This window comes from Euphorbia lathyris, chromosome 4 (assembly GCF_963576675.1).
Source record: "Euphorbia lathyris chromosome 4, ddEupLath1.1, whole genome shotgun sequence".
NCBI classification, from domain to species: domain Eukaryota; kingdom Viridiplantae; phylum Streptophyta; class Magnoliopsida; order Malpighiales; family Euphorbiaceae; genus Euphorbia; species Euphorbia lathyris.
In genome coordinates, this window is record NC_088913.1 from 6690822 (window position 1) to 6711309 (window position 20488).

At 38.7% G+C, this 20488-nt stretch overlaps 1 protein-coding gene across 2 annotated transcripts; it reads right to left on the bottom strand.

Moving 5' to 3' along the window:
• Positions 1-1116: 1116 nt before the first annotated feature.
• On the bottom strand, positions 1117-4202 carry LOC136227510 (F-box/LRR-repeat protein 25-like). Of its 2 annotated transcripts, XR_010688108.1 has the most exons (4): positions 4014-4202; positions 2600-3634; positions 1696-1863; positions 1117-1514 (listed from the first exon to the last, which is right to left on the bottom strand). XR_010688108.1 is itself a non-coding variant. In XM_066016198.1 (3 exons), the coding sequence occupies exon 2, from the start codon at positions 3613-3615 to the stop codon at positions 2623-2625; it is 993 nt and encodes a 330-aa protein (XP_065872270.1). In that variant the 5' UTR covers positions 3616-3634; positions 4014-4202; the 3' UTR covers positions 1539-1863; positions 2600-2622. The 2 variants fall into 2 exon arrangements, 1 of the variants encoding a protein (XP_065872270.1); XM_066016198.1 differs by lacking the exon at positions 1117-1514 and having other exon boundaries at positions 1539-1863.
• Between the last annotated feature and the right edge of the window lie 16286 nt (positions 4203-20488).

The following is a 20488-nucleotide window of genomic DNA, read 5'->3' on the forward strand; positions in this document are numbered from 1 at the left end:
GACATTCTGCAATTAGACTGAATATATCATTAAAAAGATCTCAAACAGAATTTAAGACTGAACTGAATTGTATCATAAATTTTTAAATCTTTCGATTAGACTGAACGGATTAGCTTTGAATAAGTTTGGTGTGATGTGTTCTCAAGAAAAAAGAGACTATATTTAAACAAATATATTTAGGGTCACAAACATACAAGCTCAAACTTCAATCCTAGGTAAAACGTTTAGGGAAGGTATATAGAAGTAAAAAATTTAGACATCAGTCTATCATCTTTAATCTTAAAAGAAAAGGAAACAGTACCTTATCCACAATATACTATAATGACATACACACAAAAAAAATAAGTTGAAGACAAATTTACATTTATCCTCTCTCTTCTTCAAGGGTCAGTTATCTTAAAGGTTTTCAAATATGACATAACAGAAGTAAAGGCACAAATATGTAATAATGCAATTTTTCTTGTAGAGCAGACCTAACTATTCTCATAAAATATGTTACCATATAGGAGAAGAGTTCTAATAGGATTGGATGCAAACATAATGTCTTTTGTGGTGGAAAAAGCAGTCAATTTTCGGCGATAACCACACAATTTATAGAGATCTTTTTTACAGGGTACAATTCGTTTGACAATATTATCATTTTACGTTATTTATATCATATATAATGATATAAAATATACATATCGCATAATATGATTATGACATGACAATCAATTTTCAAACCCCTCTGTTATAAGCATTACATTAGTAAATATGGAAATAGCAAACTAATTGTGGGTGGCAATAGCATTAAATAGGACCAAATGCACAAGACCATTAACTTCATTGTAGTACCATGCAACTATTTATATAAATAACTAATCATCTACTATCTTAACTGTTTTCAAATATGACACCAAATAATTTAAAGTCTCATCTGAATTCAGGTCAATTCCATTTGTATGTAAAAGCACAAATATGTAATGATATAAAACATATAGATCACATAATATGATTATGACAATACAGTCCATTTTCATACCTCTCTGTTATAAGCATTGCATTAGCAAACATGGAAATAGCAAACTAATTGTGGGTCACAATAGTTTTAAATAGGGCCAAATGCATTCACTGTAGCGTCATGTAGCTATTTATATAAACAACTAATCATCTAGTACTTCCAACTATATGTCCCTAATGTCAATCAAAGCTTTCAAAGCACAGAAAACTACCTTATTTTTTAAAACATTTCCTTTATATTTGGACATCTCTAGCTATGAAGCACATACTAACTCAACAAACTCTGTTCCACGCTTTTCTGGTATCTTCATGACAAGTTTTTCCAGCATTCTAGCATTCTTGAGTAGAAACTCAACAAATTTCATCACAAGGCTACATTTCTTATCTCTTTTCAAGAAGCCAAAAATCCTGACAATCTTTAAATGCGACACCAAACAATGGAAAAATGTTTCTTTTGACTTCCAGTAATTCTCTCCAAAATCATTCAAGTCTGGAACATCTGTAGCATTGAAAGACTGGAGACAAAATTGTTAGCCTAAGGAACTTAAAAGGACATGGAAACTGAATATAAATGGAAAATATTAAATTATTTATTCATTGAACTCCGCAAATGAGCAAGCTATAGGAATGCATATACAAATGAGCAAGCTATTTGAGGTTTCAATATACATTGTAAGAGGTTCCAAAAAACTTTACCCAATGGCGGGTTGACACATTTATAACTAATTCCTGAAGCACAATTGATTTGCGAAGTGCATATGCAACAACAGCAGCGTGCTTATCCAGATCAACATCATTCAAAGTCAAGCATTTAGTTTTGAATAATGGACAAGATAGACCTCCCTCCTCCAAACTTGATAGAATCTACAAATATAACATGAAAATGGAAATTCAGATATGATATTGTACCTATGAAGCACCGACTCGGATGCAGAAACGGTTAAAGGGTGCAGATGCGGCAAACGACATTTTTAAAAAAATATGAGACACAGGTGCATGAGGACACGTCAAATTTATGTATAATTAATTATATATATATATATATATATATATATAGCATAAATAACATTTAAAAGTAATAAAAGTACACAAATTACGGTCCAATTATTTCTGTGCATATATAGAGGGTAAATGTGTTATTTTTCAGTCCAATTCTTTCTCTGCATAATCATATTTTTTTAAACAAGATTATTTTGGAGACCAACTTTAGCAATATTTATGTGTAAGCTCATTTCCTTCGACTGCCTCTATGATAAGGGATAGGTGGAGGAAGCGTAAATTTGTAGTGGAGGAAGATAATTTCTTATCCTATCTACTTTAGTTTTGTAAGATAATTTCTGGTTGGCTCCTTACCTAAGAGGGATATCCTCTTGTTTTTTTCAGTCTATGCTTCATATTGTACTAATAAAATGTCAAATTTGAATTTATATTTTCCATTTATCGGTTGAATGGAAACAAATCTACTGAAACACTTCTAATAATATTAAATTCTAATATCTAGCTACCAAATGTTTCTTCTACTCTCCATAGCACTTAGAAAAAAGAAGCTTCAACAAAAAATGGGAGGGATTAAATAATGCTTTTTTCAATCAAAAGTTACCTTAATTAACATGCTTCCGATCTTTAGCTCCTTGACATGCTCAAGCTGTAGTAGGATTTGCTTACCCAAACTTTCATCAATGCCTTCCTCAATAGCCACAAGATGACATAAATGTGATAAATTTCCCTTAAAATCAATCTCTTCAGAGATGTGGAAGCAATAACAAGCTCATCAAAAATATAACAGTTGTTTAATTCCAAAGATTCAAGTACCGGACAGCCACATAGAATATTTACAATCACTTCGTCAAGCAACATGTCACTGCCACGATTCAATTGCACCAGAGTTAACTCCTTAAGTTTTGGACATGAAATTTCAATATCAGAAAATTTGAGGTCCGACAAAACAAATCTTTTCAAAGATTTGGAAGCAATTACAAGATGATTAAACCCAACACATCTATTCAATTGTAACGATTCAAGTAACAGACTGCCAGAAAGCACATTTTTTATATTTTGATCACTCAACCTAGAACTTTCTATCTTCAATTTCTTGAGAGATCTCCAATTTACCTTCACATTAGGCATATATTTACAATTCACAGTCTTCAATTTAACCAATGAAGCATTTTTGAAAAGAAACCTCGGCAACTTGTTGGCTCTAGAAAAGTAGAAATCCAAAATTAGCTCTTCCACATCTTTTTTAGTTGCAAAACGGAGTCTCGCACTAAATTGAGGATCCAGCTTTATACAATGATAATTTTGGATGTGGAATTTTTTGATCTTTGAGCATTCATATAGCATTAGTGTTGTGTCAATCAATTTAAAAAAGTTTTCTTCAGACCCACCAGAGCCATAGAAAATGAGAACTGGTACACAAGTCCATTGATTCTGCCACCATTTTGATAATACACTAGTCTGAATAGCTTCTTTGGTTGATGGCAGAAAGGATAGAATATGGTGAATGAGTGGATCTGGCAAAGCACTGATTCGATCTTCTTTCGCCTGCAAATTCAGGCTTTTGTTCCTAATTTCCTTGGTATCAACTGATGAAGCTCCACTGCTTTCCACCTCCATTATTAAGTGACTATGGATGCTGTCAAAGACAAAAAATATAACTGAAGAATAAGGAAGATAACCCTCAACTGTGAATTATCTATACAGAAAATTTAGGTAAAACAGAAGATGTGACTATTCATGATAATGGCTGCAATACATACTATTAAGTAGGGGTAACAGAAAATTGAATTGAAAATTGCTATTTATTTTGATCACAATGACGCTTTAATTCTCCATATAACTTCTATGTTTCTTGATTCTGCTCCTATACTTCTTATTCTAATAGATGCTGACTATACAAATTTATGTAAAAGTATAAAATATTTTCAATAAAGGAATGTTGAAAGAGGATCAGATACCATTAAATTTCAAAGATGAAGTTCACATAGAATGAGAGCACCGGGAAGTAAATTTACCTGAAAGATAGAGTGGTGGTGGAGACTTCAATTCGATTTAGAAAGAAACTGGTGTTGGTGGAGGAAAAGAATGGAGAGGCGAACAGAAAGCAACAATGGCGATAGTGAACTTCTACGAGCCTGACAAACAATTCGATTTGGAAAGAAATTGGGGAAATAGGGCAAACTCCATCTCAAACGACACATTATTCTTAGGCCATCAAGTATTTTGAAGTAACCGACGTTAAATGTAATTAACTAATATAGTAATTGAGGTGTAATTAAAGAGTATAGTAATTGAGGATAGGTGTAAAGAATTTTGACTAATTTTTTTTCGGTTTTGATATATGCAGCCTTGCATATAAGCATTAAATACAAACAGAATATTCTTTTGTATTTTCAAGATGTTTATTTATTATGCATTGAACTTTTAAATACATCAAAATTCATTTAATGCAATCATAAATTCTTTTATATTTTTTATATTTGCATTAATTTTTTATTTTTTAAAAAGATGTCTGCATTTATTATTTCAACAGGTTATTTGTAACTGAATTTATGATTGCATTAAATGAATTTTGGTGTATTTAAAAGTTCAATGCATAATAAATAAACATCTTGAAAATACAAAAGAATATTCTATTTGTATTTAATGCTTATATGCAGCCCTAAGGGCTGCATATATCAAAACCGATTTTCTTTACACCTAAATTGGAGGGCAATCATGATTAATAACTTTTTCTTCCAAAATTAGTATTTGTCTTCTATTTTATTTGTAGGAATGAAATGATATGAAAGTAATTTTATATAATTACATTATTAAACTATCATTTATCTTATCTTTCACCCAAATACATCACAACTAATTTTATACACTTCACTTGCTTCACCTTACACTACCTTACTTTAATTACGTTCCATCCAAACAAGACCTTAGGGATGTCAACTATTAGGGTACCCACGGATAGAGCGGTTCCCAAATCCTTACCCGTTTATTTTTTAATTATTCGTACTCATCTCATTATCTTATAATTTTTGCATTCAATGTCGTCCTATTTAATTCGTGCATACCCAAAGGTACCCGTAAAGAATCAATAAATAAAACAAAAAATATTATAAATTTAACAAATTATAAATTTAATAAATAAATCTTAAAAATTAGACAAATTGATCGTTAATAAATTAGACAAATTGATCGTTAATAAATCCACATGTTATATCTAAAAAAACAGAAAGCATAAGATAATGAGGATATTGTCCAATTGAAAAATCCATCAAAGAATGAGGTGCTCGCCCTAGCCGTCGTCATTCCTCTTCCGCGTCCACCATCGTTGTCTGACCTGTGGCCATGGCTGTGAAGTCGTCGGTGTCCCTAGACTATCTCGATAACTTCTTTAGCATTGGAGTTCTCTTCAATCCAAAGGCAGCAGATGTTCTGAAATCGGGACAATCGTCGAAAGTGGCGGAATCACAACATCAGACGGGCGGCTCTGATGGTCGACGTTCATATGCTAAGGTGGTTTCTAGTGTGGTGGGCGTATTCCTCCATCTGATGCGACAATCTTGGAGATTGGTGGCTTAAAGATAGTGAGGATTTCACAGGAAGCCTATGATAAAAGGGCCTCTCTCTGCTCTTTCTCTCTAATTAGCAGACTCATTCTTAGTAAAGGGGACGTCCCTTGGAAGGTTAAGGATCTTAAGGAGTCTTTGACGAAGATTTGGGGATTGCAGGAGAAATGGAGGTTGATTTCCATTGGTCGTGGATTTTTTCATGTGATTTTAAGGTCCTAGGAGGCTTGGAATCTTGTTCTAGGGAGAGGGACTGTTAATGTTAAGCCAGGTACATTTCGCTTACAACCTTGGGTGCCTGATTTTGATCCTTATGCCAAAAAATCCACTAATGCTCAGGTTTGGGTGCATTTGTACTCTTTACCTTGGGAATACTGGGATCCTCAAATCCTGTCAAATATTGCTATAAGAATTGGTGGTTTGATTCGATTAGATAAAGCGACTATAGAAGGTGATCTTGGTCACTATGCTCGTTTACTGGTTGATGTTGACTTGAACACGGAGCTTCCGGTGAAGCTTGGTATTGAAAGGGCCAGTAAGCAGATTTGGATTGATGTTGTGTATGAACGGCTACCGAGTTTTTGTAAGGTTTCCTCGAATATAGGGCATATGTATTATGACTATAGGAAAAATAAGAAACCGAAGGAGGGTAAAAAGGATCCTGATAGGGAGGTTAGGAGGGAGACGACTTCTAAAAAGCCTGTTAAAAAGGTTGTGCAGCAGCAAACAAGCGAGACGGTTCAGGTGCAGCAGGCAACTGGGAGGTTACTATTAGACATGGGATTGAATTTGGAGGAGGCAAACACCATGTCTGACTAAGGGGATTTGATTTTAAATGGTAGCCCGCAGAAACAAGAGGGGGAACTTGAGGATTTTGACCGCCCTCCCTCTCTAGGAATGAACAATATTGTTTAGAGGCTAAAAGATGTGGATTCAGCTTCGGAATCACCATCTACTGGCACTAAGTCTTGGGCGGATTTAGCAGAGGATGATGAAAATAGTTGGAATATAGTGAGCAATCGGGAAATGAAATGCAGAGAAAGAATAATGCCCACTATATAGAACCTACCATCTCGTGCCAAACGAGCCATTAAGCCTCCGACACATTTTAATTAAAATGATTATTCTGTATTGGAACTGTAGGGGTATTCTTAATAGGGATACTCAAAATCTTCTCTTTAATTTGTGTTCATTGCATAAACCAAATTTACTTTGCCTCACGGCACCTATGGTTGACTTTATATCCGTTCCTGGTGGTTTTTTGGGCGAGTTTGGGTCTTTCGTTAATTGCTATGAATAACTGGAGTCTTCCATCTTTATAGGTACATGGTACTTCTCAGTTCAGTTCTGCTCTAGTCTGTAATCAACATGAGCAATATGTGCTTTTACATTTACAGAATTCGACCTCTTATGCCATGTGTATGGGAGTGTGTGGTCTAATTACGGGGTGACTATGTTTGAGGATATTCTTGGTTAGATTAATCATTTGGCTGGTCAGTGGATCATAATTGTGGACTTTAATATGGTTTTGGGCTCTTATGAAAAGACCGATAGGGCTCCGGCCACTAGACCATGCATGGAGTTAAGTAGCTTTGTTGATGAGGGTATGCTTATGGATTGCTCGGCTAGCGGGTCTTTTTATACTTGGTCAAATGGTCGGTCTGGATCGGCAAGGGATGAATCTCGACTTGATAGAGTGCTCCTATCCTCAGACTTTGTGGATTTCTAGAATTTCTATACCCACGTTACCCTCTTGTGGCATCATTTAGATCATAGCCCATTACTCTTTAGTTGTTCAAAGGGTCCGCGTCAGCCTTCTCGTTTTAGATTTTAGGCCATATGGACTCATCATCCGAGTCTCAGGGACCTAACTGCGGGGTTCTGGATGACACCGCATCCTATTCTGCCGCCAATGTAGCTCCTCAGCGACAAGCTCCATCGGCTACGTCCTCTGCTTCAGCACTGGAATAGAGAGATTGGGGATTTCAATAAAGATATTTCATCCACGGAAGAAAGACTTGCTCGTATCTAATCATCTATTTCGGTGCAAGGGTACTTATCGGCTCTTCATCAGGAGGAGTTAAACATGCACGCACAGCTTGATGGTCTGCTTCGTCGTAAGGACGTTTATTATCGCAAAACAAACCGGTTAAATGGTTGAAGGATGGGGATTGTAGCAGCGTGTTTTTCCACCGGGTGGCATCAATTCGATCGGCGTCTATCGATATTTCTGCTTTGCGAATTAATGATCAAATTGTTACGGATCCACAACAAATTGGCTTGCACATATCGGATTACTATGAGTGTCTATTTAAAAATGATACCCATGCTCTGAGTAATCTCAGTATTATATATGATATTGTCCCTTGCTTGGCGTCGGATTTGGAAAACACGGGCTTGTTGCGTTGCTCGAATTTTATGGAAGTGCGTCGGTCGGTCTTTGCTATGGATAGTGGCAGCTCTCCTGGACATGATGGCTTTATGGGTATCTTCTATATGACCTTTTAGGATATTGTGGGGCAAGATATTTTTTAAGTGGTAAAGAGTTTCTTCCTTACTAGGAACATAATGCATTGCTTATGTTCTAGTATTATGACTTTAATTCCTAAGGTTGATGGTGCAATTTCAATTGACCAATATAGACCTATTGCTATGAGCAATTTCATAGTATTATTGCTATGAGTTTCTTACCATTATTGTCTCTGCTGATCAGTTTGGCTTCATTCATGGTCGGAGTATTCATCATTGTATTGCTTTAGCTTCTGATGGAACGAATCTTCTTCGTAAAAAATGCTTTGGGGGTAATATGGCTTTAAAAGTCGACATTCAGAAAGCGTTTGACGTAAGAAGGCGTTTCGAGTTAAGCTTAATGGTAAGAAAATTTAAATGACATGTCACATTCCTACTGGTTTTGGGAAATATGTTTAATGGAAAAACATTATATATAAAACACGCTTTGGACAACCCTAAAGAGCTTTTTAAAATTTTAAAGGGAACTTCTGATAACAACCCAAATTATTCTTGAATAAGGAATAAGGGATAATTAATAGAAATAATGGCAAACTATTATTCTTTCTAAAATAGAGATTTATGCATGATTAATGTGGAATAAATGATAATTAATGCAAGATTAATACAGGCGTGAATATGCAAATAATGAAGAAAAGGAAGGAGTCTTTAGCATTATGTCACGCCACGTGGACCATGACGAGACATGCCATAACAAGATACGCCCAAGGAGAGTGAGTAATGGAGACCCTCCATTGTTCTCAAGGAGAGCATATACGCCTCGGCGGTTCTAAGAATAACCATCCATGAATGGGAATAAATACAATTAAATGACAATTAATAGCCATTAAGGGGAATAAAGACTTGACTGTTCGAATACCCCAACTCTGAGGGTTTCTAGGATAAATGTTGGGATTAATGGAGAATTGATAGCAATTAAAGACGAGTAATGACATGACTGTTCATCTACATCTCCATAACATCCAAATATCATACATGGGGAAAAGCATAATTAGATAAAAGATGAAGGATCTTCCATTTATTCTCCTATGGATAAGGATCCGTCGATGAATCTCCACGGCAGATACAAAGATGCTAAAAGGACTGAAAAAGCATTTAGACATTGACTGTGACCAAGATCCGCCAGCTAGATGGTGTATGAAGAAAGTCACATGCCACAAAAGATCCTTGATCTGTACATACGCCTCGTAAAGGCCAAACGCCTTAAAGTGGTCCGCAACCACAAAATCTTGGAAAACCCGCATCCATCATTGATCCGCCCAAGGATGTCAACGTCGTCTTCCCACATGGAAACTGAAGCCATTAATGACTAGAAGCAGCTCCATAAATGAGCTAACTGCCAGACATGAATAGTGTAATAACTACTCATTAAAAGAGCATTAATGGAAGGCTTTCTAATTACTAGATTGATGATTACAAGTATCCTAGTATAAATAGCCTCACATCCCAAGGAATTGAGGTACATTTACTGATTCCCTATTTTTGTGCTTATAGTTTATTATCAGAAATATTACTGACTTTGGCATCGGAGTGTCCTCGGCCGATCCCAACAGGGAAGTGCTCCGATCAAAGATTTTTTCACAAGTTATCAAAACACAAGTGAAAATACATTTACTATCTCTATATATTCTCATTTGCAACAGAGATACAGTGGGATACGTACGTGATACGGCTAGGAAGTATTCCCTTTTTCTTTTTCTTTTTTAGTTAGGGGATACGTGTGGATACATCGGGGAAACACCGGGGAAACTTCGAGGATACTTTTCGTAATTAGTTAAATTGTAGGGGTTTTTAAAAAAAAAACTTTAACAATATAATGATTAACATTAAACAAAGTAATATTAACCCACCACCCATTCACTGTTTGATACATACAGAGATATAAAAAAAATTGAAAAACCCACCCAAATTCTTCTTAGTTTTCTCTCGAACCCTAACTTCAATCTCTTATAGGTTCTCTTCCCATAACTTGTTCTGTTCGACTTCAATTTCGACTTCTGTTCGATTGAAGTCTCGTTCAATTTCTGTTCAATTTCGACTTCAAGTAGTTTTAAGTATTAAACGTTTACTTTTTATTAGTTAATATTATAGATGTTATTTGTGGTTTTATAATGGCTTATGCGTGTTATTTGTGATTTTATAATGACTTTATGAATGTGATTTGTGGTTTATATATTTATGCATCTTTTAAATTTTTCATTACACATGATATATATATTATTAATTTATAAAAAAATTTATATCCCCGCCGTACGTGTATCTCATATTATTTAGAAATGGTGTTTGTCGTACCCGTACGCATATCCATATCCGTACACGTACCCATATCGGTGCTTCATAGATGATGAGTATCTGAAGGGGTTCCCTGTACCCGTCACAGGTAATTTTTTTAAGCTTATACCCTTCTACTATATGAGGGTACGAACAATCGCATTGGTAGAGTACCCATTGCCATCCATATCCATCACCTACTCTCTCTCACCACCACCACCTCAATTGTCGATGGTATTTTTGTTTCTCTTTTCTCCCATATCCTAATCCGTCTTCTCTCTTTACTCGCAAAAGACTTAAATTACAAATAGTCATTAAACCATAATCATCCCATTTTGACTAATGCATTAAAAAATGAACAAAAATACACAAACTTATAGTTAAGTAGAAATTGAACAAAATTTAACAAATGCTCACGTTTCAAAAATTTAACAAAATTCCTACAAACTTATAGTTAAGTAGAAATTGAACAAAATTTAACAAATGCTCACGTTTCTTATAAATCCCACTTTTATAAGAAATAATAGTTTGCCAAATTCTCATGACTGGGATATTGAGCTTCTTGAACAAATTTTTACTGAATCGGATATTGTGGATATTTGTCGAACTGTTGTTAGAGTGGAGGGTAGTGAGGATAAACTAATTTGGGATGGTTCAAACTCGGGGCTCTATACTATTAAAAGTGCCTATCGCACTGCAATGAGGGAGGATGAGGTTGCTCAGAGTTTGTAGGTCGAGGGGGATTGGCGTTTCATTTGGTCAGCTACTGTTCCGTATAAAGTTCGATATTTTTGTTGGAGGCTGGTCAGGGATTGTATTCCAACACGAGTCAAATTAAAAAGGAGAGGGATCGACATACCTGACGAATGCGTGATGTGCGGACGGGACATCAAAGATGCTTGACACCTCTTTTGGTTCTGTCCATATGCACAAGCTATTTGGAGAGAGGCGGAACTTCTTGAAAAATTGGATCAAAAAGCAGCTGTTTCTCATAATTTTGCAGCTTTATTTTTTGATTTCTGCAGGTCAAATTCCCCAGGGACTGTGCAGGTATTTCTGGTCCTGCTTTGGTGTTGTTGGCGTGAAAGAAATAACAAGCTATGGAAACATACCATCTGTCCACCGGAGATCGTTGTTGAGGGAGGCAGGAGCACCATCCGGGACTGGCAAGACGCTCAAAGGCGACGGAACATTGCAGTTGGTGCGGCTGAACCGGACCGGTGTGTGAAGAAGTGGCATCGCCCCCCACCTCAGTTTGTTTCTTGCTGTACTGATTTAAGTACCTTCACAATCTTGGGTAAATCGGGAAGCAGTGCGGTGATTAGACGGTCCGATGGATCTTTTGTCGTTGCCCGGACGGGGACGGTGGACGGCTTGATGGATTCCCGGGACGGTGAAGTTTGGGCCCTCCTCCAAGCGATGAAATGGGCATGCCATAGGGGTGAAATTGCAGTAGTTACTCTTAACCCTTCCTGATATATCCGAATTTGGGGACCTTATTGATCAAATCCGGTTGTTACTCTCAACTCATAGTGGCTTCTCTGTCCGCTTTATTCGAAGGCTTGCAAATGGTTTAGCTCATGTTCTAGCAAGAGCAGCCCCCAACATGCTAGCCCATTTTTTTATGATGAAATTCCGAGCTTTGTTTCGCTTTCTGCTTTAAACTTCTGTAATAACTCTCAGCATTAATGGATTTCTCTTTAAAAAAAATAAAAATAATTTACTATTTAACTAAGGTAACCAAAACAATCAAACTCTTGTTTTTATTTTTTATTTCTTTACAAATAATTATTTTTTCAATTTTACCAAGGCCAAAAAGAACAATTAAACACGTTAAACTAGTAGTTTTTAAATTTTAGAAAACCTTGAGCAATGCACCTACTGCTAAAGGAGACTTACGTGTCAATTTCAAAAATCAGATTTTAGTGTTCCGTCTTTTAAAAAATGATTTTTTTCCTTACAAAATTATTTACAACCTAACCTTTCGTCTTTCCAAATTCCAAGTGAGTGGTTAGTCTCTTGATTTAAATTTTCTATTCTTCAATAGCAGCTATAGTCACTATCTAACAATGGAGGCCAGCGATTCATTGATTGGAGCTTCAACAAATACCGAGGAAAGGGAAAACAATAGGCTTAAGTTGCAGGAGAAACAATACAGAATCAGTGCTTTGCCGGATTCACTCATTCACCATATTCTCTTCTTGTTGCCTTCTACCAAACAGGCTATCCAGATAAGTGATAACATCGGCAGTATGGGGAATGGCGATAACCTAGCCGCCGCACTGCCGCCCCACCAATCATCACCGCCACCCTGCCTCTACCACCTACGGCCATGGCAGATTCAGCCTTTGCGATTGCTCACCTTTTCGAGTGATCCTCATTCGCTAAAGCTAGCTCATCCCCAACTCCCCCGATCCAACCTCGACCTCCTTCTTTTGCCTCTGTGGTCAGGAAGGATATTGCTCCAATCGTTATTCCAGCACCGTCTGCCCCACGGGTCTCTGAGGAAGGAGGCTTTAAAGCCATTAAAATCCAGCAGGATATCTATAACGAACGCATCAAATCATTCGAACACTCAGTAATTGGAAGATTAACCCTCTCAAAAGGGGAGCGGCCATGGAAGCATCCAGAGCTCAAACACAAGCTGAACAAAATTTGGCAAAGGAATTTGGACTGGAAGCTCATATGCCTCAGTAAGGGTTTTTTCCATATTATTATGCCCTCTGCAGCTGCTCTGCAAGCAGTATGGAGTCTAGGAGCCATCCCACTCAAGTCTGGCATTATGCGATTCAGTCCATGGACACCCGGATTCAATCCAGACTTGCATAAATCCTCATCTGCACAGGTATGGGTTCGTTTCTATAACCTCCCTTGGGAATTTTGGGACTCCGTATTCTTGCTAGTATTGCCCGTGTGGTGGGAATCCTAATACGTTTTGATCAAAATACGGTAAATGGAGAATTTGGTCACTACGCTAGGGTCTTAGTTGACGTTGATTTGTCAAAAGACATTCAATCCAAAATCTGGGTTGACACGAATTCTTGTAAACAATGGGTTTATATAGAATACGAACATTTGCCTGGTCTTTGCTCTATCTGTGCTAACATTGGGCACTCTGCCGCACAATGTCGTAAGAATGGTTCCGCACAGCATGCTAACCCACATCGCAGGGATGGAAAGCAACCTGTTCGGGCCACAAAACACCAAAAAGAAGCCAATGCTGCCTCTACTAGCAAGGCGAATGTTGCCAACGCTTCTCCTGATCAGATGGAAAATCTACAATTGGTTGTTCATGAGACAGTTAAGCGTGATGCAGGGACAAATTCTAGGAACTGGGGTGACTTGTGTGAGGACGGAAACAAGACTGAATCTGAAAGTGAGGATCAGGAACAAGAGCAACACCACCCATTTGATAACGGTGCAGGGAACAATTCTGATATGCTGGGGCAGGCACAACTAACGACGCAATGGCAGGATCAGGCACAAGTAAGTTCGGTGTTGAATGTGTTGGAGAACCAAGGGCAGTTACAGATACTCGAACCCATTTCCAGACTCGTGATGGATGCCCCGGGGGATATGGAATGGGCCAGGCAAATTTGGAAAGACAGGGTCATATTATTAGCGGAATCTGATGGGTCTCCATGAACAGCAGGAAGTGGCAAGAAGAAAAAATCATCTTCTGCGCTATCTATCAGTGCAGCTCGGGCCAAGCGGCAGAGCAAGCCACCAATCCGGTACAGATGATTGTTTTATACTGGAATTGCAGGGGGCTCAATAATCCCCGTACGCAGCGTGCTCTACGGCTCCTTTGTAATGTTAATCACCCGGATCTCCTTTGTATTACAGAACCAATGGTTCAGTTTGATCAGATTCACCATTCTTTTTGGACTTCGATCAATTTACAGTTAGTGGCTCAGAATAACTGTGGTTCCCTATGGTTACTCATGAAAATCGGCATACCGTTGACCCCTCGGTTGCTCAGTTCCATGGATCAGCACATCACAGTCAGCTACATCGTGTAGGGTAAAGATTTCACTCTATCCTTTTTCTATGGAAGTATCTCGGCTGTTAATCACCGGGAGCTTTGGCCTTCGGTTTTGAATTTTAATACTGATAATAAATGGCTAGTGTTGGGAGACTTTAACGCCATTACAGGCGCTCACGAGAAAACAGGGAGATGTTCCTCAAGGAGCTCTTGTCTTGACTTCAGAAATTTTATCAACAACGGGGGACTTGTTGACGTAAACACCACAGGCAATAGATTCACTTGGACCAACGGGCGCCAGGGAGCAAACCATGTCGAATGTCGTTTGGACAGGGCTTTAGTCAATGAAAGCTTCGTGGATTCTTGGGACTGCATAACGGGATCTGATAGGTGTCAAAAACCCTTATCTTTGGGTACGGTTTTAGGACGGGTTTTAGCGTTATTTTGTTAATAAGCGAGCAATTCTCGCATTTAAATGCTTTTGTGTGAGTTAGTTAGAAATTGGAAACGTTTTATTTACTTTTCGTTGTTTAGGCTCGTTTTATGATCAATTTAGGCAAATACGGCCAAAATGGCATGCATATTATAATTCCGTCATCTTTTGAAGCTAATTGATCCGTCAAAAGTCGCACCAAACGAAGCGTTTGCTCAAATAAGTGATTGGCGGGTCAATTTAGCCCTTGGACTAATGTTGTTTGGAGTTTATGTGCGTGTGCAGGTTAAAACATGATCAATTTCAGGCAAAAATCGTGTCTCGGGGACCCTCGACAGTCGCTCGACGAATTGAGCATCGGCGCGCAGCCCGGGCGCTGCTCGGCGAGCAGCCCAGGCACCGCCCAGGCACCGCCCAGGCACTGCCCAGGCACTGTGCCTACTCGCCGAGCAGGCCACCAGAGGCCTGCTCGGCGAGCAGGAGCCTGCTCGCCGAGCAGGCCGCCAGGCGCCTACTCGGCGAGCAAGGGGCTGCTCGTCGCGAGTAGCCCTGCTCGCTGAGCAGCTCGCCCTGCTCGACGAGCAGACCTGCGGAAATTGGTCAAAAAGACCAATTTCGCCCCCACGATGCCACGATGGACCCCACGACTTCCTACATCAATAAGGACACGAATTAGGTCAAGAAAAGGGCCCGAGCCGCGTCTATAAATAGGATTTTCCCATTGTAAATTAGATATCTTTTTCCTTTGTAATTTTCTTAGCTTTTCACCTTGAGAAATCCTCTCCACCTCCTCCATATCCTTCAAACCTCCATTGAAGACACCTCCGAAGCTCCATTCACCGAGGATTGCTCAAGCTTCATCCTTAAATCCTAGAAAGACGCCTGCATTGGTAGACAGGTTCCCTAAAAGGGATTTTTCTTCTTTTACATTCTGTCTAGCCTCTGATACATGCTATGAATTCTATGTTTATTGTAACTTCGTGACAATGTTTCCATCTTTGATATATATTATAGTTCTTGTTTATTCAATTGTTTTGATGTTGTAATCTTTGTCTTACGCTTTGTCTGATTGGTTTAACTCATTCGATAATCCCAAAATTAGGTTGGCACATATTGCGAGCTGAATCTGACCTAGTCAGTGCCTATAGGATTGACGACCCTATAGAAGATTAAGCCCAAATTACTGAGCCTTGGAGCTAGTTTCGGCCTTACAAGGGAATCACGAACTAGGGACTTTAGGAGGATAGGTCGGGTTAATGGCCTTGGACACAAGTGACTTAGGTTTCAATTCAATTGTTTAAACATTCTATTTTCATTATCATCGTATCCCTTCATGTTCCTTCGGTTAATTGCATTGGTAAAAGATCACTTAGGAGTAGTTTAACTTAATTAGGGGTAGAGTAACTTAATTAGGCGTAGAATAACTTAGTTAGAATTGGATAACTTAGCTAGGAGTAGCGTAATTCAACCTAGGAGTAGACTAATTTAATCAAACAAACTCAAAACCCCCTAAGCCTAGATAACATCTAAGATCGAGTAGCTCGGTACTTGCAGAAATAAATCCTGTGGACGATAACCTGGACTTAAACCAGAAATTTATTACTTGATAACGACGGGGTACACTTATCCCTTAGTGAGTTCTCATCTAACCTTAGGTGAGGGCGCATCAAGTTTTTGGCGCCGTTGCCGGGGATTTATTTCTTCTGCAATATCGAACCAAAGGTTGATTTGTTAGTTTAGGCATTCATTGTGAATATCTTTGTTTATATCGTTTATACTTGTTGATATATGATTTCTTTATACTTTTCTATACTTGTTCATATCTGTATACTGTTACTTATCAACTTTTGTGCTAGAACTTCACTTTTTCTCAGCATTTTCTGATTAATGAATTGGCAAGAAAAAGTCGAGTGGCAAGCTCAAAAGTTTACTATCCCATCAAGACAATACATTCATACCCTGGAGAATGAGGCTCCCAATCCCTCCATGGCCGACTTAAATGAGAAAATGGATATCTTGATGGCAAATCTGAGCCTCAACACCAATGAAAGTGTAAGTTTTGTGGGTAATCACCAAAGGTATAATTCTAACCCCAATTCTTACAGCTTTTATGGTAGTGATTGGAGGAGACCTCAACACTCAAATCTGTCCTACGGGAACCCTAACATGTTGAGGCCTCCAAATAGGTTTGTTAATGAGCACAGGAAAAACGAATTGGGAATGTTCCCTTACGAACAAGCAAGCCAAGTTCCTCCACAACCCTCTAGCTCACGAGATGAGGTGATGTCCCTTTTGAAAGGAATATCAGCCCGACTTACAATCAACGAGGAGGTTTGCAAGGACTTGAGCAACCAACTGGCTCAAATAAACCAAGAGATGCAAAAGCAATCCCGAGATGCTCTCCCAAGCATAAAGGAAAACATAGAAATCCCACAAAGGGAATCAGCTCAAGCCATCTCTTTGAGGAATGACAAAAAGGTAGAACCAAGTCCACTATCACATGCATCACTCGAGGTAAGTGAAGAACCGGAAGCGGTAAGCAACCCCGGTTCAAAATCTGAAATTCTAAATCATGTGATAGAAATAAACGATCAAATCGAAGCTTGTGTATATCAACTACCTTTTCCTCAAAAGTTCGAAAAGTTTGGATTTACTCCTTGTTCAGAAGTTTTCATTCTCTTCGACCTACTAAGAGAATCCAAAAGGGAGCAAACCAAACTTTTTCATAATATGTTTAAATTCGGCCTCCCACTTTCATTAAACTTATTTGAGGCTCTTAATCCGTTTTGTAGGTACGGGTTATTTGTTAAGGAGTTCGAGTTCCTAACGCGAGTGGAAGCATACACCTAGGCGGGAATTCTATGTCGAGCTCACCGACTATAACGTAACGCTTCTTGGGAGGCAACCCAAGTTTTAATAAAATTTTCACGTTTGTTTTATTTAGATTATGCATTGATCTTTTAGTTTAGTCTTTTTAGTTTTCTTTTACGTTTTTTTAAAAGTGTTGTTTAAAAAAAAATAATAATAAAAAAAAAAATAAATAAATAAATATTTTTTTTTTTTTTGGTAAGAAGGGAAGAAAAAAAAACAAACAAACAAAAACCTAACCCGGGATCAGTCTAGGAAGACTGACCCCAATCCTATCCTCAAGAAGAGAAGGTAACAGAAAAGAAGGAGGAACGGAAAGGGTAGAAACACCTAACATCCCCCCATGCCCAGCAGCTGCCAAGCGATCCGCCACGCGGTTTTGCTCCCTATAAATATGGGAGAAGGTAAGAGAATCGAAGGCAGGACGAAGCCTCAAGATGGCTTTAATGAGATTCTGACTCTTAAGACAAACAACCTGTCTATCCGAAATCCTGTTGATAGCCTCCAAATTGTCAGACTCCACCGAAAGTCTTTTAACACCCATGCGAATGGCGAGTTTAATGCCAGACATGATCCCCCAGAGCTCTGCAGTAAAGGAGGAGCCCGTACCTAAGTTATGGGTAAACCCAGCCAGCCAGGCGCCACCAGCATCCCGAAGAACTCCACCAGCAGCAACTCTGCCATTACTAAGGCAGGAGCCATCCGTATTCAACTTGACAACCCCTTCCCTGGGCTTCCTCCAACCAACTAACTGGACCTCTTTAACCGGGGAGGGGTGAACCAGGGGCTCTCCTTCAAAACTCTTTGTAATAACAGAGAGTTTTTTCGAGAAGTAAAACCGGAGGTCAGGAATAAAGACAGTCTTCTCAGCAAATAACTCTTCATTCCTCCATTTCCACATTTGGTGACAAATAATAGCGAAGAGAATAGCCCCGTGCTCCATACTGGCCAACAAATTCCCATTAACGCCTTCAGAGAACCAGTCAATATCAGAGAACCCCATAAAGGAAGGAAGGATGTGGTGAGGAAGGACCCATTCCCAAACCTTTCTACTATTCGGGCAATCCCTCAAAGCATGGCACAAGGTTTCCACATGGCCGCTGCATCTGCTACAGGCACCAGATACAGCCAAGTGCCTTCTGTGTCTATCTGCATTCGTGAGGAGCCTGTCTTTGACTCCCAGCCATAGGAAACTCCTAATGCGGCCAACAAATATTTTTTTTAGTTGTTTAGTTTTCTTTTCTTTTATTTTATCTTATTTTATTTTATTTTATTTTATTTTATTATTTTTTTTAAAGTTTTCAGGTTTAAAATAAAATTAAAAAAAAAAAAAAATTTGTTGGCCCAGGAGGCCCAGCTCGCCGAGCTGGGCACTCTAGCTCGGGCGAGCTGGGCGCTGGCGCCCAGCCCGCCGCTGGGCACTGCGCCCAGCCTACCGCTGGACACTGCGCCCAACCCGCCGCTGGGCACTGCGCCCAGCCTGCCGTTGGGCGCTGGCGCCCAGCCCGCCGCTGGGCGCTGCGCCTAGCCTACCGCTGGGCACTGCGCCCAGCCCGCCGCTGGGCACTGCGCCCAGCCCGCTGCTCGGCCGAGATAAGCAGCGGTTCGGGATTTTTTCCCGAACGAAGCTGAAATAAATAATAAATAATAATAATAATAATAAAAAAACATTTTGCCACCGCAAATCGTCAAGCTTTTGGTGATTGCGCTAAAATCAGTAATTTGTCTTCTCCACCCTAACTTTTTTCACTTTACTCTATGGTTTGTGATGCAATGTTGGAACTTATTGCATGTTTTAGTGTGAGGAGGAGGGGTAGACAAACTTACAAAAATTGTATAAATTTTAAATTTTTGTTGCGTCGTGTCTAGTTTAGTTTAGCGTTTTTTAGGTTTTGTTTATGTTTTTGCATGTTTAGGACTTAAAACCGTGAACCTCCTTCGAATCTAAACTTCGTTATTTGTCTTTGAGGGCTGAGAACCGAATCTAAAATTGCATGACAACTAGTTTAGGCGTAGGACACAACTCTTGTATCTGTAAAAGCTTGAGCTAAAGTTTGCATTTAGACCCTACTTTTGAAGAAATGCTAAAATCATTACTTAGGTAGATAACTTAAGAATTGAAGGCATGTGATATTAAACTTGAGTTTTAGGAAAACTAGTAAACACAAAATTGAAACCCAAAGAATTGTGAGCTGAATTTGAGCCTAAGAGCGAACATCAAAAAGCTCTTTTTCTTGACATTTTTGTGTGAATGCTTTGACTTGTGGAAGATTACAGATTTTGCATCTAATACTATGTTGAACCTACATGCAATGATTTGAGATGATAAACGATGAATCAGCCTCATTAGAATTAACCCTTTTCTTTACCTTATTTTCTCTTTTTCATCCACTCTAGGAAGCCCCTTTGAGGCTATATTTTTGTAGTTTGTAGATTTTTCTTTCGTTCTAACCTGTTTTTGCAAACCACAACTTGGTTCGCTACTTAACCCAAATTTTTTGCAAAGCTCGAATTGAGCCTTTGATTTCTTCTAGCGCTTTATCTTTGTTTATGGCATTACAGTAGCAAGCCAAAAGGCTAAGAAGTGAATGAGCATCACTATCCTAAAAAAAAAGAAAAAAAAAGAAGAAGAGAAAAACAGAAAAAGGAAAAGAAAAGAGACGAACAAGAGGGAAGAACTTCATTCCCCAGTTCCTAAAAATCAAAAACGTCTCAAGAAAACATCCCAAAAGAAAAAAATAAGGGATGAATAAAAAGCTCAGTCACTTCGTATTTGCTAAAGCCATTTTAACCTTGTTTTTGTAGCACTAGACTTTTTAACCCTTGTTGTACCTTTAACCC

Excerpts from the sequence above, each read along its gene's own strand:
- LOC136227510 (XM_066016198.1), bottom strand. The coding sequence starts at position 3,615 with ATGGAGGTGGAAAGCAGTGGAGCTTCATCAGTTGATACCAAGGAAATT.